This window comes from Megalobrama amblycephala, linkage group LG19, assembly GCF_018812025.1.
Source record: "Megalobrama amblycephala isolate DHTTF-2021 linkage group LG19, ASM1881202v1, whole genome shotgun sequence".
NCBI classification, from domain to species: Eukaryota; Metazoa; Chordata; class Actinopteri; order Cypriniformes; family Xenocyprididae; genus Megalobrama; species Megalobrama amblycephala.
The window spans coordinates 38,087,288-38,106,460 of record NC_063062.1 but is presented as its reverse complement, the minus strand read 5'-3'; the positions used below and the strand labels follow the sequence as shown (position 1 = coordinate 38,106,460).

General features: G+C 37.3%; 1 protein-coding gene across 12 annotated transcripts in view; it reads right to left on the bottom strand.

Moving 5' to 3' along the window:
- Nucleotides 1-19,173, bottom strand: part of LOC125254758 — a 188,974-nt gene that overhangs the window by 152,236 nt on the left and 17,565 nt on the right. For all 12 annotated transcript variants that reach the window (XM_048169551.1, XM_048169561.1, XM_048169552.1 and 9 more), the window contains exons 6-14: nucleotides 12,537-12,632; nucleotides 10,466-10,570; nucleotides 10,139-10,255; nucleotides 9,247-9,325; nucleotides 8,434-8,629; nucleotides 6,509-8,339; nucleotides 6,109-6,279; nucleotides 1,608-1,778; nucleotides 283-456 (exon numbers count right to left, since the gene is read on the bottom strand). In XM_048169551.1, the coding sequence (XP_048025508.1) occupies nucleotides 283-456; nucleotides 1,608-1,778; nucleotides 6,109-6,279; nucleotides 6,509-8,339; nucleotides 8,434-8,629; nucleotides 9,247-9,325; nucleotides 10,139-10,255; nucleotides 10,466-10,570; nucleotides 12,537-12,632 (2,940 nt within the window). The remainder of the gene's footprint in view (nucleotides 1-282; nucleotides 457-1,607; nucleotides 1,779-6,108; nucleotides 6,280-6,508; nucleotides 8,340-8,433; nucleotides 8,630-9,246; nucleotides 9,326-10,138; nucleotides 10,256-10,465; nucleotides 10,571-12,536; nucleotides 12,633-19,173) is intronic.

The window sequence follows — 19,173 nt, the reverse complement described above, 5'->3', positions numbered from 1 at the left end:
ACTTTACTTCATTATCGTATTATTGAAATATTTAAAATACATGATTGTAAAATGCGTTTCTTTTTCAGCCAGTTGAAAATGCGGTACCCTTGTGTGTGTGTGTGTGTGTGTGTGTGTGTGTGTGTGTGTGTGTGTGTGTGTGTGTGTGCACAGCAGGATTTTACCACCTTCACCTCATTTTAAGCCAGGAAAAAAACTTCATTTGTTATTTTTAAAGTGACAGATTAATAATCTTTCATAACTAACTTAAAACTACAGCACTTTAATTAAAAGAAAACTCACCTCAGTGTCTTGAGTTGACAGTTCTGATCCTGTAGTAAATCACTGAGCTCCTTCACTCCTGATTGTCCAGGATCATTTCCTGTGAGATCCAGCTCTATCAGGTGTGAAGGGTTTGATCTCAGAGCTGAAGCCAGAGCTTTATAACCTTCTTCTGTGATACTGCAGTCTGAAAGTCTAAAACAGGAATGAAAATGTAACATTCAGCTTATTAATCAGTTATTCTCAAAATGACCTGAACAATTTTAAGCCCTAAAGCAGAGATGCCCAAACTATGGCCCGCCATTAGGTGAAAAATACAGCCTATAAAAAACCTGCCTTTTAAGTGCCGGTAATCAGTGATGCTATTTATTGCGGCAATTAATATGTACAATATTTTTACTGTGGGCACTTAAAATACTGTGAATAATTCTAGATAATATACTGGCATAGCTGTTTTCATTTGTCTGAACTTACAGTAGCTTAATTTCCATCAAAAAGTCATGATGCAGAGCACTCTAATGCAACCCCTATGGGCAGTTTACCACACCGGACATTAAGATCTGCATTCTGATCCAGAAAGAGTAGTTGTCATATATAGGAAACAGCTCCAAAACAGCCTTTTCACCAAATAGTATTATTATTTCTTTCTTACAATCATTCAGATTATCACAGAATTAATTGGATTAAGGTTTATAGTTTGGACATAAACACAGAGGTCTATAATAGCAATCAAAATAGAGCAAATAATTGAAATAATTAAAAAATTGTAATTGTCACTGAATCATTCATTCAAAAGATTATTTGAAAAACACTGATTCATACAGTAATAAAACTAGTGTAGTATTTACTTCAGAATCACATATTATAGAGTCATGTAATAAATGCCATTAAGTTATTTAATTATCATGCTTAATTTAAAGATGGTTATTCCCTTAATAATAGACTTAATTTATATTTTAACCAGTAAATGTTCTGTTTACTGTTAACAGTATACATGTTCTGTCTGAAATACAAATCTACTTTGCATTATTTTTTAATTATTTGTGGATTAATTTAGTTTCTTATTTTTTCAAGTTCATTTATTTGATTAAATGTTCACTTAGTTTCTTTTTTTAGATGTCAGTTGGTGTTTAAAAGTAACTAAAACATGATCAAGTTTGATTTTAGGCCCTCTATTAAGGATTGATTTTTGGCCCTCTGTTGTAAAAAGTTTGGGCACCTCTGCCCTAAAGGAAATGGTTTGTAAATTATATTTCGTTTCTTGTACAAATTAGAAAATAGAAAAAATAGGATATAGTGGCAAACAAAAGGCCCAGAGACAGTTAATATGTTAGAAATCATCTCACCTGATTTTCTCAAGTTTACTGTTATTTTTCAGTCCATCACAAAGCAGCATCACTCCTGAATCCTGCAGATTATTATTGCTCAGTTCAAGATCCTTCAGAGAGCTGGAGTCTGAACTGAGAACTGAAGCAAGAGCTGAACAGCTTTTCTCTGTTAGATCACAGTCACTGAGCCTAAATAAAATATTACAAAACATGAAGAAGATACACAACTTTACCATTAACTGTAGGAAGTAGAGAAGAGACCAGCAGACTACAATCTGAAAAGATTATTTGATCCTTTTACTTTCCAGCCATTAGTGATACTCCTGTTTAAAAGTCTATATAATGCTGATCTACAGTTTCTGTTAAAGGTGACCTATTATGCACCTTTTTACAAGATGTAATATAAGTCTCAGATGTCCCCAGAATGTGTCTGTGAAATTACGTGAAATTACGATATATTAACGCAACTCTGACATACTTACCAGATTATTTTAAATCCCTCACACTAATGCAATTGTTTCATACTCCACAGATTTCTATAACATAATCAGTTCACTTTGTCTTCTTTAAGGCCCTGATATACTTCAAGCGAAGTTCTTTTTTGTTCTTCGTTTAGGGGTAAAACGAAGTTTGAAATGCGTGAGCTGCGATATACTGTAATCAAACATCTGACACCGCCCACACTGCTGAAAGCGACAGTTACATGAATATGTAAATATGTGCTGTACACTTTCTTCACAAAATAAACACTACAAAAATGAGAAAACAGCAAGCATTTTTTTTATAGAAAGCATAAGAAAAGTATCTGATCATAATATGGTTATGTTCACTGCAAAACTCAGCCAGCTCCGTCAGGCCAAAGAAGATGCTCGCAGAAAAGGGGACAGAGTCTTGTACAAACAGGCCAAATACACACTGGAAAAGGAGATCAGAGTGGCAAAGAGGAATTATTCTGATAAACTTCGGAATCAGTTCTCTTCTAATGACACAGCTTCAGTGTGGAAAGGTCTGAAAGTTATCACCAACTACAAGACACCATCCCCCAGCTCTGTGGAGAATCAACGACTGGCAGACGATCTGAATGAGTTTTATTGCAGGTTTGAAAAATCACCATTAACACCTCCAACAACCCCCCTCTCCCCCACACCTGCAATTCAGTTCAGTGAAGATGACGTGCGCCAGGTCTTCAGAAAGAACAAGAGAAGAAAGGCACCAGGCCCAGACAGCGTTTCACCAGCCTGTCTGAAAACCTGCGCTGACCAGCTGGCCCCCATCTTCACACTGATCTTCAACAGATCACTGGAGCTGTGCGAAGTCCCCTCATGCTTCAAACGCTCCACCATCATCCCCGTCCCAAAGAAACCCAAAATTACTGGACTAAATGACTACAGACCTGTGGCTCTAACGTCTGTGGCCATGAAGTCATTTGAAAGACTGGTTCTGGCTTATCTGAAGGACATCACTGGACCCTTACTGGACCCCCTGCAGTTGCTTACCGAGCAAACAGGTCTGTGGATGATGCAGTCAATATGGGACTGCATTATGTTCTCCAGCATCTGGACAGACCAGGGACTTATGTGAGGATCCTGTTTGTGGACTTCAGCTCTGCTTTTAACACCATCGTCCCATCACTCCTCCAGCCTAAACTAACTCAGCTCTCTGTGCCCACCTCTGTCTGTCAGTGGATCACCAGCTTCCTGACAGACAGGCAGCAGCTAGTGAGGCTGGGAAAATTCTCATCCAGCACCCTCACCATCAGCACCGGAGCTCCTCAGGGCTGTGTCCTCTCCCCACTGCTCTTCTCCCTGTACACCAACGACTGCACCTCTAAAGACCCCTCTGTCAAGCTCCTGAAGTTTGCGGATGATACCACACTGATCGGCCTCATCCAGGACGGTGACGAGTCTGCTTACAGACTGGAGGTTGAACAGCTGGCTGTCTGGTGCAGTCTTAACAACCTGGAGCTCAACACGCTCAAGACAGTGGAGATGACCGTGGACTTCAGGAGAAACCCCCCTGCTCTCCCCCCACTCACCATCATGAACAGCACTGTGGCAGCAGTGGAGTCATTCAGGTTCCTGGGCACCACCATCTCCCAGGACCTGAAGTGGGACAACCACATCGAGTCCATTGTGAAAAAGGCCCAGCAGAGGTTGTACTTCCTTCGCCAGCTGAGGAAGTTCAACCTGCCACAGGAGCTGCTGAAACAGTTCTACTCTGCCATCATCGAATCCATCCTCTGCACTTCAATTACCGTCTGGTTCAGCTCAGCTACCAAATCTGACGTCAGAAGACTACAGAGGGTAGTCCGGTCTGCTGAGCGAATCATTGGCACAACCCTCCCCACTCTCCAAGAACTGTACTTATCCAGAGTGAGAAAAAGGGCAAAGAAGATCACTCTGGACCCCTCACATCCAGCACACTCCCTCTTTGAACTGTTGCCATCCGGTCGACGCTACAGAGCCCTGAGCACCAGAACGACCAGACACAGGAACAGTTTCTTCCCTCAAGCAATCCATCTCATGAACACTTGACAAACACAGAACACACAACACTATTACACTTTATTTACTTAAAACACTTATTTATATCTCAATTTGCACACATAATTGTACATACAATTGTCTATAATATATATTGTCTTTTGCTTTTTTTGCACTTTGTCTATCTTGTAAATTTGTATATTATTATTTTATTCCTTTTTATTATGTGTCTTGTCTTGTCGCTGTTACTCTGTTGCACTGTGGAGCTTCTGTCACTAAAACAAATTCCTAGTATGTGTAAACAACATACCTGGCAATAAAGCTCTTTCTGATTCTGATTTCTGATTCTGACAAGCTCTGCAAATTAGAACTCCAGTCACGTCACGTTTATTTAGGCTATATAGCATATAGAATAGATGTTTATTCAATAGATTGCTTAAAATCAAGCAGCTTTACAGTATCAAACACGAAAAACAGGGTCAGTGCCTCATTTCATCAGAAGCACAACTTCATTTTGTACTATAAAGCGGCTATCCTGTGTGTTCACGTTTTCAATCGCGGAGATCTTACCTCAACAAACTCTACAGATCAAATGAGTCAGAGAAGACTTCCACGAGGATGAAGGTGGAGCCACAGCACACACCTCCTATTACGTTACCATCACAGACCAATGGTAGTACGAAGGTTTTTTGCAGCTGAGGCGAACTTTTCCTGAAAGTTTGCTTTGGCAAGCCGTTTCGAACTTCCAAAAAGAACACAAAACGAACTTTGTTTTGGCCTGATTTTGTTCGAAATGATGTCACATCAGTTTGCTCTTCGATTTAATTTGAAGTATATCGGGGCCTATAGTATTCACTAGGTTTATTACAAGAGAAGGCAACAGCAAAGGAATCAATGCAACAATGTGCATGTTTCCTACACTACTATTTTCAAGTATTTATATATTTAGAATAAATGACTGCACCAAGGAGAGGGACATCGTTTCAAAAATAATTTGTTTATTTTGCACAAATCAATAAATCATTTTAATTCTTTTGGTGTTAGTGGAATACTTCTTTCATGTAGTGGGCAGTTTTAAGATTTGTCTATTTTTGCTTCCATGTCTTCTTTTACTGTAGTGGAAAGAAAACTTCCAAAATACACATTTAGATGGTGTTTGTTTTAAGCCTACTACCCTCAGTCTCTTTGCATCTGTAGATTTCTTTTAAACCAAAACAAGCTAATATGCATATTTAAATAAATCAAGAGTGTTTTTCCCCTAAAATGTTATAAGTACATAATATATATTATAACAAATGCCTGCAGAGGGGGCTAAAAGCCTGGTGATTGTTGTTGTTACACAGCATGATCAAATCCTTGTTTTTGGCCAACCAGCATAATTAAAAATATAATACTAGTTAAATAATAATAATAATATTTGGCCACTTCTTTATGATTGAAATGCTACAGCCACTGTAATTTCTTCAACAAGAATATGTGGACATCAAGCACACATGCACACTGTAAACTTGTATTGTATTCTCCTGTGTAAGTGTAGATTTAAGAATGATAGCATTATGCAATGTTGTATTATGATTTTAAATAGTTTTAATAAATCGCCCATGGTCAGTTGGCTGAACAACTGATGCATATGTCAACTGTTAACTGGAAACACTTCAGGATGTTTTAAGTCGTCATCTGGTTGGTTGAATTCTACAGGATGTTAATGGTCCACCTGGAAACAAGTGCCGTGACTCCAAACCCCCTCATGGAAGAAGAACGCCATCATTTTAATACATGTGACAATGAGCTTTTATCATGATAAACTAAATGCTGGATTTTCAAAAGTATGTTAAGTTTGTGGTTCCGTGATAAATTCATTTACCTATTAAACTGTGGAATAATAATAAAAGACACCTTGATCTTGATTGCACTGAATTTTCATAGGATGAACAGATTTGTCGACCTAGTATATTACCTCATACAAATATTTATAACTGACCACAATTAATTAATAATATTTCCCTTTGTCGTAATTGTTACATCACACAACTTACCAAAGTGTCTCCAATTTACACTTTACACTCTTCAGTCCAGTGCAAAGCAGCTCCACTCCTGAATCGTGCAGATTATTATTGTTCATGTTCAGCTCTTTCAGACTGGTATCTGATCCAAGAACTGTGGCCAGAGCTGAACAACTTTTGTCTGTTAAGTTACAGTCATTTAACCTACAAAGGAATTACAGATTACAGATTTTCTACATAAAATTTGTAATACTTACAGTATATACTAAAATTATAATAAAATAGGAACATTTGACTTTATTTCCAATGTATTCATTAAAGAAAAAAATATAAATAAACTACTGATATGAATGAACTATATAGATGTTATACATTCATATATTGTATACAATTAAGAATCAATGCAGATGAAAGCAAAAAGTAAAAGACTTACAGAGCTCTTTTGGAGGTTTTGATGACCTCTGATAGTCTAATGAGACACTCGTCTGATTTCTTAAATTTCTGAAGCTCAAAGTCCTCCAGCTCCTCCTCTGATGTCAACAACACAAAGGCCAAAGCAGACCACTGGGCAGGTGAAAGGTCAGCAGATGAGAGACTTCCTTTGCTAAGTTGTGTTTGAATGTCTTTAACCAGAGTTTGGTCATTCAGTTCATTCAGACAGTAGAACAGATTGATGGACCTTTCTGGAGATAAATTTTCTCCTAACTTTTGCTTGATGTACTGAACTATGACCTCATTGCTCTGGGCATAACTGTCTTGATGTGTCAGCAGTCCTTGTAAGAGTGGACGATTAGACTCAAGTGATAAACCAAGAAGGAATCGAAGGAAAAGATCCAGATGTCCAATTTCACTCTCGAGCGCCTTATTCACTGCAGCTTCCAGCAAATCAATCATGGCTTCATTTTTGTTTCGTTGTTCTGTAGACTCTTGATCAAACACATTTTTCTTGTTGATGTCTAGAAACAGATGTGCATAAAGGGCTGCAATAAACTCCTGAATGCTCATGTGAACAAAGCAGTACATGGTACCAAGAATGATCCCTGTTTCTTCCTTAAAGATCTGGGTACACATGCCTGAGTACACTGATGCCTTATTAACGTCAATACCACAGGCTTCCAGGTCTGTGTCATAGAAGATCAGGTTGTTTCTTTCCAGCTGTCGAAATGCCAGTTTCCCCAGTGAAAGGATGGCTTCTTTATCCCAGGAAACATCTGGTGTGTATTCTCCATCATACTTTCGCCGACTCTGCTGGATTTGAAAGCGGAGAAAGTGTGTGTACATTTGTGTCAGAGTTTTGGGAATGTCTTCAGTATTTGATTCCTGCAGTGTTTTAGAGATGTTATTAGCCTGATTGTTTTTCACATCATTATTTCTTTTCTCCTCCAAAATGTTCTGGAGAACAGTGGCTGAAATCCAGCAGAAGACTGGGATGTGGCACATGATAAAGAGACTCTTTGATTTTTTAACATGATCAATGATATCTTTTCTCATTTTCTCATCTGTGAATCTTTTTCTGAAGTACTCCTCCTTTTGTGCATCATTGAACCCTCTGACCTCTGTCACACGTTTGATACAGTCCGGAGGAATCTTACAGGCAGCTGCTGGTCTGGTGGTGATCCAGATGAGAGCAGAAGGAAGCAGATTTCCCTTGATGAGGTTCGTTAGGAGAACATCCAGAGAGGCTGGTGATGATACATCACGCCACGTCTCATTGCCAAAGTTTAAAGGAAGGCGACATTCATCCAATCCATCAAGAATGAACAGGACTTTGAATTTATCATTTCTTGTAAGATTCAGTCCTTTTACCTCTGGGAAAAACTCACTTACAAGGTTCATCAAACTTTGGTTTTCTTTCTCCTTTAAGTTCATCTCTCTGAATGGAAGAGGAAATATGAAGCTGATATCTTGATTTTCTTTTCCTTCGGCCCAATCCAGAATAAACTTTTGCACAGAGATGGATTTGCCAATGCCAGCAACTCCTTTTGTCAGTACAGTTCTGATCTCCTTGTCTTGTTCAGGTGATTCAAACAAATTTGTGCATTCAATCGGTATCTCTTGTGATTCAGCACGCCTGGACTTCTCAATCTGTCTTACTTCATGTTCATTATTGACCTGTTCACTGCCACCCTGAGTGATATAGAGATCTGTGTAGATGCTATTCAGAAGTGTGAAGTCACCGTGCTTTGCAATTCCTTCAAACACACATTGATACTTCTTCTTTAGGTTTGATTTAAGTTGTCGTTGATGAATGAAGACAAGCTCATCTAAACACACAAACAGAAAAAAAAAAAATACTTGATCCTTCATTTCTCTCCTGACTTTAAGTGACAACATGACAGATGGTTATGAGCCTCTTACCTTTTAGAGTATCTGCAAGTTCATCTTGCTTCATAATTTTTAGGAAGTGGAGAGTGATATCAAGAGCTGCGTCTTTGATACTACACGTATCCTCCATGAAGTCCTGCACAAAGTATTGGGTGTTCTCTTTTTTTAGTATTTTCTTAAACCTTTCCAGCTCATTCTTTAGGAATACAATTATTTTGTGCTCAAGGTCCTAAAAGCATAAAAACAAAGATGTGTACAACATATTAAACATTTGGTTAAACAAATTACAGACATGCAGAAGTAAAAGCATTAATGAAACTGTGATAATGTGAAACTACAAGTAGCAAAGGTATAAAATACAAATGAAAACTGCAGAATACCAGTTAGCTTGAGAAAACTATTTATGCAATAATTTTAGGTAAAATTATTAAAAGTGCCTAGTTAAATGACAAAATAGTGTTTGTCTATATGCAATTTAACAGGCACATAACCTCTTAGACAAAGGTAGTAGATGTAACACAGGCTAGTTTTAAGGTAGGCAAAATTAACATTACAGAATGTCAATATGACTGCGCCCCAAATCATACATAAAATACAAATCATACAGAATTGTGGATATTGTTATACAAGTTTATTGAAGCTACTCATCTACCAACATGAAAATATATGAGTCTAGCATTGTTGACATATGGATGTGTACACAACTAAAATTCTAAGGCAAATGCTGAATACATTAATTAGTTGTCCTTTTACAATAAAAATACATGATTTTACATTTGTTGAAAAACCTATTTGTTTATTATAGTATAAATATGAACAATAAATACAAAACTAAATTTCCCATACCTGAAAGACCCAGGTGAGATTTTCTCTGAAGTTTTTGAAGCGGTTACTCTGAAAGTCTGTTTTTTTTTCACACTGAATCCTGTTAGCAAAATACATTTGGTCAATGTTTATAGTATATCTAATAAAATACAGCATGTGCAATATTAGACAGAACTAGAACTGGAAACAGCATTTTTTATTTATTTTTTTTATTTTTTTTGCAAACAGATCTATGGTATGTTGATAAGAAGCTTTAAATGTATATATATAAGATCATTGCACTCAAATGTATACAAGGTCAGTATTTCCAGTGTTTTTTTTAAGGTACATATAAACATCCTTAGTGATTCATCTCTGTAAAAACTGACTGAAGACATCAAATAAACATTGTCTTTTTAAAGGGAAAATTCTGTCATAATTGAGTAAATCCTCAAGTTGTTCTAGATCTGTATGAATTTCTTTGATGTCCTCAACACAAAAGAAGAAATTTTGAAGAATGTTCGTAACCAAAAAGTTTCTGGTCCACATTGAGTGCCATAGTATTTTTCCCCAACTATGGAAGTCAATGGGGCTCAACAACTGTTTGATTATCTACATTCTTCAAAAATATCTTATTTTTTGTTCAGCAGAGAAACCATTTTGTTCAGCAACTTGAGAGTGAGTGAGGACATAATTTTCATTTTTGGGTGAACTATCCCTTTATGTATTTTAACACATATTCCAAGGTGCTGAATTAGCTTCAAAAGGCACAATGTACAACATTTCGAAAGCCAGGTCACTTGCAAAAAAAAATTATTATAAAATAAAAATTATTATTATTATTATTATTATATTAATAACTCTAGCATTGTGGATTATGTATGTTGTAAATGAAACTGTAAACACAACTGTAAAGTTGTGTTTGTGTCCTCACCTGTTGAGTAGAAAAGATGCCAGTTCCACATCACTGTTCATTCCCTTTTGATTCTTTAGACTTTTCCACCGTACAATTTCTGCACCAATATTCACTGTGGTCTTTTGTTCTTTGATACTAAATCACACAAAACAACAAATCACATGAAAACTAAAAGATTCACAGATGTCTTTATAATTTGGTCAAACAATCAAACCAGCAGGTTACCTCTATCTAACACTGATCATTTTTAAGAAAAAGATTTTAATGTATATAAAGTTTCATGAAAGTCCCTGAGATACTTTCTAACACAGTAAATATGTGACCAACAAGAAACACAAGAAATACCTTTTGATAGATGTTGTTTTCTCTCTGAAGTTCGGCAGTGCACCATCTTTTGAACTGTCACTCCTCATAGACACTGAGCTGGACTCAACAGAGCCTAATCTTTCCCTAAAACACAAAGAGCAAAGATAATCAATTTATTGCAGGAGTTCTGTCTGATATCTACATCTGCTGTACAGTTCTGTTAGCTTACATAGCTAAGTTTTTAAGTGTTTATAAACAAAAATAAACCCACAACATCGAAAATAAACTTCAGAGTCATTTTCACTTCATGAATCAGAATCAGAATGAGCTTTTATTCACCAAGTGAATTTATTCACAAGGAATTTGTTGTGGTTTTACAGGAGCTCTTGGAACATACAGTAGTGTGAAAAAGTGCTTGCCCCCTTCCTGATTTTTTTTTTTTTTTTTTTGCATGTTTGTCACACTTTAATGTTTCAGATCATCAAACAAATTTAAATATGAATCAAAGATAACACAAGTAAACACAACATGCAGTTTTTAAATGAAGGTTTTTATTATGAAGGGAAAACAAAATCCAAACCCACATGGCCCTGTGTGAAAAAGTGCTTGCCCCCTAAACCTAATAACTGGTTTGGCCTAGCCTGACTGCGTCATACTCATATTCTAGGCAGAATGTGAGTCTGATACTGCTCCATTGCACTTGAATTATGGGGCGTGTCTTAACCGAACCAGTAAAAAAACAACAACTCTGCACTCAATTGGATAGACCTACAACCAATCAGAGCAACGCAGTAAGTGACGTATGTTGAACTTGTACTTAAACTTTTGCCAAATCCCGTTGGAAGGACGGCAAACACATCTTTCCCATCGACAAATGCCTTGATTGCGGTTCTTTGTTCGTCTTTTAAAATTAACGCGCTGTCGATTTCTTTTATTACAGACGTGATAGCGGAATCTAAACATCTTACTTCTCCAACTGCAGTCATCGTTGGTGAAAACCAATTCAACCCAAGCGCTCTTTGATGACGTGGGTGGTTACGTAACTGCAGATAGCCTGTCCATCATCGATTAAAGCCCGCCCTGGCAATTTGATTGGCTCGGCCTTCTGGGAGCCGAGCATAATTACTCCACAATGGATCGAGTCCAGACCGAACTTCCCGTCCAAAAAATGTTGTGGGCGGGGTTCGGGCTGGCACCCAGGCTAGGTTTGGCCACCCTTAGCAGCAACAACTGCAATCAAGCGTTTGCGATAACTTGCAATGAATCTGTTACAGAATCTGTTATTTTGGCCCACTCATCTTTGCAGAATTGTCGTAATTCAGCCACATTGGAGGGTTTGAGCGTGATCTGCCTTTTTAAGGTTAATGAACAATAACAATTATTAAACTCTAAGTTTAATTCCACCTATGAGTTGTATTCAATCAATCATTGGGGGCCACAGATGTTCTTATATATAAGGAGGGGGCTTCAGTGACAAAGGGTTAGGAACCACAGTTTTAGATCAGCTGTTTCTGTGAAGGATCCAGAGGACATGCATCAGTTCATCATCTTTTCACACAAGTACTGTGACACACCACTGCAAGATTTCTTCATTTTTGGTTGAACTAATCCTTTAAAATTAAATTAACCATTTCTTTTCCTTTTTCACTTTAATTTAAATTTGACTTTAAATAAAATAAATTTCAAAGTTTAAAATAAAATCCATGCATGTATCAAATCAAAATTTGGTTCAAAATCGAGAATCAATTTTTAATTGAATCGTGACCCCAAAAATTGATATGAATTTGAATCGTGAGATTCCAAAATATTTCCACCCCAAATACTGAGCTTTAATTCTGTGCCTTCTGTGTGAATGCAAAAACAGTATCAGGTCCTATTATTAATATTCCCATTATTAATACCAGAACAAGAGACAATTGTGAAAATAAAGATGCAAATAATTTCTGTGACTGGAAGTAATAAGTAACCAGCTTCAGTGCTGCTCACCATCAGCATAGAGGGCAAAATAATTCAGAATTCTCTGTGAGGACTTTCCCATGTTTTGTCCACACACATCACAGGCATGTAAAGCCAATAAATGCAATTCCAGAATGGTTATGATGTAAAATACCTTTTAGCAAATGATGTTTTTCTCTCGCTGGAGTTCGGTCCACCACCTTTTGAATGGTCACTCTCCAAGGAAGCAGAGCGGGAGAATGATTTTTTCCTAAACAGAGAAAGCAGGTTTCTGTTAATCTGGTTTTAAAGGGCCATTTTATTCTAGGACTAGGCTTAATCTCTGTCCGAGAAACCACCCCATAGAGTTCTGTTATTTCATATGCGCGCTTTTTTATGTAAAGTGTTGCTCTTAATCAAGCAGCAACAGCATGAGGAAGCTGACCTTTTTGGTGGCGGTGCATCTCGGAGCATCTCAATACTACCCCTGTGGATGAAGGTCCGTAGTAATGATACAGTTCCTTCAGTGTATTTAATAAATGTGTTGTTTCAGTTTTACTCCAGTTTAATTTTACTGTGGAGAATTTTAATTCAGATTGGACTTTTAAACTGATTACAATGCTAACGTATGTAATGTAAACGCACCTAGTCATTTCAATGGCTACATTTACATGCACCCAAATAATCCATTCGGATTGACGGCTCAAACGGATTGAAGATGCTTTAATATTTACATGTTTTAATAGACAAGGGAACAACTGTTTTGATATATTTATAGACAGAAAACTAATTGTTGTAATATTGCTCAACACGTTTAGTCTTATTGTTTACATCTAATATTCTTGATTTTTTGCGAGTACCATGCTTTACCATGCCTCAGAGAAAAACACTATTTTGTGAAGTAGCTAACATAGCATAATCAGATGCAGCTTTATTTTTAGTAACAGTAATACAGCATTTTCTCCATCATACAATACATTTTAAAATTAATGCCATATCAACACAAGCCATCCAGCATTTAATATGATATTCTAATATCGATCTATCTTACTGCAGTGTTTCACAGCAGCAACCGAGCGATTAGAGAGTAAAGTTATAACATCATTTTCAGCACTCTCAAATGTATCTAATATGATAAACAGAGCTGTGTTACCTCATACTCATGACCGGAAAAGCGGAAGCAGCGCCGGCGACTGTGTCATAATAAAAGTCCCGCTGCTCGTGAGGTGTGTGTTGTGCAATCGCTCCAGCTCCTCGTTCAGCTCCACAACACTCGCTCCTGCTCTGCTTCATACTACAGTAACGTTAACTAGATGAGTAAAGTTTGTAGACAAACTTTAAGTTGGCTTGAAAAAGCCTAGCCAGTAAGTTTGGAGTAGTTTTAAAAGCTTGAAGTTTGAAGCTTGAAGTTTGAAATAGTTTAAGTTTTAGTTTAGTAGTTTAAAAGCTAGATAGTGTGTGAGTGAGTGACTATGTGAGAGTGTGTGTTATGGGATCAGATTCCCGCCAATAGTATTGCGGTCACGGATCAAAAAATAATAAGCGTGAATCAAAAATGTAAACATGTATAGCACAAACTTAAAAAAATAATGGAAAATTATCAGAATGGCAAAGAACTTGGTAATAGATCAAAATATAATAAGCGTAAATCGAAAAATTAAAAGCACATTACAAAAAATAACAAGTATGAATCAAAATTTTAAACACATCAAAAATGATATTGCACAAACCTTAAACTTGTGTTTATGCGTTCTTAAAAGTTGTTTTCCTTGCTTTTATTACTTTTCTTTCTGCTCTCTTACATTTTCTGCTCATATTTTACTCTTCTGCGCTTGTGCTGTTTTTCTCTTTGCTCTTCTTTCTACGTTTTGCTCTTGCGTTTCCAAATGTTGCAGTTCGAGTTTCATGTAAATTAGGCTGGGCTTAAGCGCCACCATTCGTCCACTAGTTCTAGATTGACAGCTTCTCCTCTAGCCAATCAATCGAAGAGAAGGAGATGACATCACTTCAATGCAACTCATGCTCACTGATGCTCACACTCATACAGAAGATAACCATCACAGCTGGGGTAAACTCTTTCTGTGGCAGGACACCATTATAATGTATATGTACCTGTCACCGGTATATACGTCTACCTGGACAATCTTTTATTGTTAAATTCACCATCCTAATGACAACCTGTCACAGTTGTGCCTGCCTGACGATCCATCATTGTTATATTCATCTTTAATGCACCACTGGATTTGGCACCGCAAAACGCAGCGTCCACCATACAGCGGCCTCACAACATCACTCTTATTTGTGCCTGGCTCGTCTATACCTGTTATGTTACTGTTAGATATTTTTAGTATTCATACAATAATATTAATAATAATAATAATAATAATAATAATATGCTTGCTTGTTGTCTCTTTTATTCCTGTATTTTGCACAAGAGAATATAACATATGAAACCTACCTTACTAATATATTTGCTCGTGAATTACATTAGTAAGTCAGATATGCCATTAGATCAGTAGTTCCCAAAACGGGGTACGTGAGGTGAGGGGGTAGGCTACGCAAACAAAATGCAGAATTGTTCCGTTCATTTTATTCTTCCCTACATTAAAATAACATTAAAACCGATCATGTATTTTCTAACAGGCACAATATGCCATATGACATCCAATCAAAATATCACATCTTTTGCGGTCAAATCTGACAGAGTACATTTCCACATATATGCAGCGCGCATAAGGGTGCATTATACAGTAGGTTGCGTGCGGAGTCTGCTGCCTGAGCAAATCGCGCTACATATAGCCATTCTGTTCCTGCAGATTTAGCACTTACTAGCATGAAGAACAGCCTGGCACAAAACGGGCATAAATATCAATTTAAGATTCAAACTCTTGATACAAAACATAGCCTACCTTTTGTGAGTTCTAGTTTTTAATATTGATAACATTATACGAGCAAGAATGCAAATCCAAATATCCACACAACAGTTCAACAAGTAATATTAAGTGTTATTCTTCACAGTATTGTCAGTATTTGCTCTATTTTGCAATAAAAACAACAGCAGGATTACAACACCGCGGTGTTTCGAGAACGAATCTGCAACTTTGAACGAATTGTTTGTGAAAGTCATGATTCAATAATTCATTCATTAATACAGCCACTTGCTTCTTTGAATGAATGATTCTATGACTTACGCATTAAGTCAGTGACTTACCACCGATCTACTGCCGGTTTTAGTATTTAAAATAATCACTTTTCACGTTTTTAGCATTGCATATTTCTCTATTGAACATTTTTTAATTTAAAATGTTATTAATGTTGTAAAGGTATTCACAAAGATTAAAAACTGCACTAGAAAGAGTCGCTTAATGGAAAATTTACAGACTAAGTGGAAGAGAGGGGGTACACAAAACGATGGTAAGTGTCTCAGGGGGTACTCCACTCTGAAAAGTTTGGGAACCACTGGTTTAGATCATTGTAAGTTGTTCGTAATTGTAAAATGTGCATATTTTGTCATGTATTGTTTTCCTGTAAACAGATTTATAGATTTTGTCTTCCATGTACAGTATGTAATTGACAAGGGTGTTGGTTTATGAATTTGATCACATTTTAACACTGAGATTATAAAATTATAAAAGTTAAGCAATAGCCTTCACATCAGCAAGAGTGTTTTCCCCAATATTAGAGCAATTGCAAATGTTTATTGAGCTGTTGTATAAATCAGTATAGCTGTAAGTTAATTTTGAGTGTGTTTTTGCAATATTTTGATGAAAGGAGTATCAAACAAAGTCACAGCAGAACAGCTTCGCTCGTCTCGGAGAAACACAGCAGTGATTCATTAATGAATTCCTGATTTGAATGAGAAGTTTGAATGAACTTTCCGCCACCATCCGATACTTCTATAATACATGAAAAAGAATAAAGAAGAGCGAAAAAACAGATCCAGGAACAGTGCTTTTCAGATTTTTCAGGTATCTAACAGTCGTTTTCACGTACAGAAAATGGATAAAGTAATCAAATATAAAATATCACTGCATATTATCTTTACTGTATAAAATAAATAAAGATTAATCATTATTGAAGTTACAAAAACTATTCAGTCAAGAGCAGTGAGTGATTTCTTTGTTATTTGTTGTTTGATTTAACATTAAAAACAGGCAGCAGGAATAGTTTTTTTTCCCTATAAGACATGCACGATCCAGTACATATACTGTTCCACATGCGCTGTCTTTCTCGACTAATATACGACATAACGACTATGTTTGCTAGGATACTCGCTAAGACGGGCATGTTGACATAATTTGTGTATGAATTTGTCCGCTGAAGCGCAAGACTTGAAAGAGAACTCAGTATTTGCGCGCTGACTGAAATAAGCGTGCGCGCTTCGGATGAGCGCACACAAATCTTCTCACAGCGCGTGCGAGTTCTCTTTCGCGTCTTGTTCTTTAAAGTTTAAATCAGCAAGGCTTAAATGAGTTTGTTTAAACACAGATAGCAATGTGTGCTGTTCAGGTCTCACCTGCGCTTGCGCGCTATCAACACCCGGGTGATGACCGCGTAAATGACTGGACATTAGAGCAGACGGCACTCGCAGTTAACAGTTTACAAAGAGTGACTGTTTTGTCCACGCTTTCTGATTATCGTTGTTGTAACGTTTTGCGCATCCATCGAATGAAACATACATTATTTGAACTCTGTCTGTCTGTTTTCCACGTTGCTATTTTAAACAAACCATATTAACCAATAGATGCGTCGTCATTCGAGATGGACCGCGGTGCAAGTGCGTACCGAACCGTAAGTGGAGAACCGTACGGTTCAATTTTTTACTGAGAACCGTTGCACCCCTAATACATCCGAGTCCTGATCGGGAGGTAACGTCCGATTCCGATCGAGTCTGAAACCACGTGATCGGGCCCGATTTCCGATCACGTGATCGGATCTGGACATCCCTAGCTTCAACTCTAATCAAACCAGCAGGACTATTAATACTATAGACAGGTGAGTTTTATTTTATTTTATTGGGGTTAGAGCTAAACTCTGGAGGACAGCGGCACTCTAGAAATGATGTTGCCTATCCCTGATCTATAATTTTGTTTTTATTTATTTTTATTTAAAACATTAATCTTATAGTATTGTGCAATTATGTAGTTGTAAATAAACAATAAATGTGTGAATAAATCACTGCATATCAAATCCACCTGGTTTCTGTATCTTCTCTGTAACACTATCGTAGTCAATGCAGATACGATACATTCAGTTTTAGAATTAATTTACCAATGATCGTTTAACAACAATTAAGAAGTATATTAGCTACAGTAGCCTTAGCATATTAGCACCATGAGCCAAGTAATATTTTAACACCAAATACCATATTTTATAAACATAAAGATTAACAATCATAAGTAGACTGCACAATAAAAAGAGTATCTCAAAAAGAGTAGGGCTGTAACGATATGCGATATGAAACCGAAATCGCGATACGCAGGTCCACGAACCTGTATCGCGATGTGAGAAGGCAGAATCGCGACACACCCCTTCCAACTCCCAGAGTTATCCTTCCTGTCCAGATCCAATGCTACCACATTTTTAAATTACTATAAGTATTAGGGGTGTAACGATTTATCGTAGATGGTGTGTCTCAATCAGCTCTCTAGTTCAGTAAGTGTTTCGGGCACACATTGAATCTTGCAAGCAGGTTTAAACGTTTCTCATGTCAGTCTCTTGCATGGCTTTCTTTCACCGCAGTGCCGCAGCAACAGCTGTGCTCACAGAAAAGCAAAAGACGCTTGCGATGCTTTGCTTTAAGAAGTTCTGTGGGGCCGTTCACATATTGCGTCTTTTCCGCGTGCAAGTCAGTTATTATTTTCAAATGTAGCCGCGCTGCAGGCGCGCTCATAATGGGATCAACGCGGTCGCGACGCGCATGCAATTCTCAACTTCTCAGAATGCCGCAAGCGCACCGCAGGTCGTGTGACAAGAATCAACCGATCAGCTATGGCCTTTCCGTAACAAAACAACAAAAGCTCAGCCAAACAGCTGATCATAGCTGTACATGGTGGTTTTTATATCTTATCTCCATCAATATATCTCGTAGTAAAACTAATGCAAGGGCTAGAAATCAATTATCCTTTGCAGAAACATCCTGATCCTCTTGGAGAGCTCAGTTCATGGTTGCATAGCAACGACCGACGCCACGGGAGCGCAAGCGCTTTGGAAGGAAGGAGAAGCGGTGCGGCCGCGCCTTCCACGCGTTTTTAGACGCGATATGTGAACGGCCCCTATTCATAATTCTAAGTTCATGTTAAATTTAACATTTTTTTTAGTGACAGACAGCCCTATTCAACTGTTAATTTGAATACAGAAGGTTTTTATTAAAATTTTATATTTATTTATTTTATTGAAATGTGATCTTGTATGTACAACAAGGAAAATTATTGAAATTTGTTCATGTTTTTTTAATAAATCTTGTTTGAATTTCAGTTTCATTTTGTTCAAAATATCGTGATACGTATCGTATCGTGAACTCCGTATCGAGATACGTACCGTATCGTGACCTGAGCGTATCGTTACACCCCTAAAAAAGAGGAATTATTTTTTCATAGTTCAGATAACTTTACAGATTTCCTTGTAAAGTTTCAGATTAAACTGTTATCTTCTCCTGTATGAGTGTGAGCATCAGTAGCCATGAGTCACACTGAAATGATGCCATCTCCTTCTCTTCGATTGATTGGCTAGAGGAGAAGCTGTCAATCTAGAACTAGTGGATTGCACAAAAGAGTAAAATATAAGCAGAAAATGTAAGAGAGCAGAAGGAA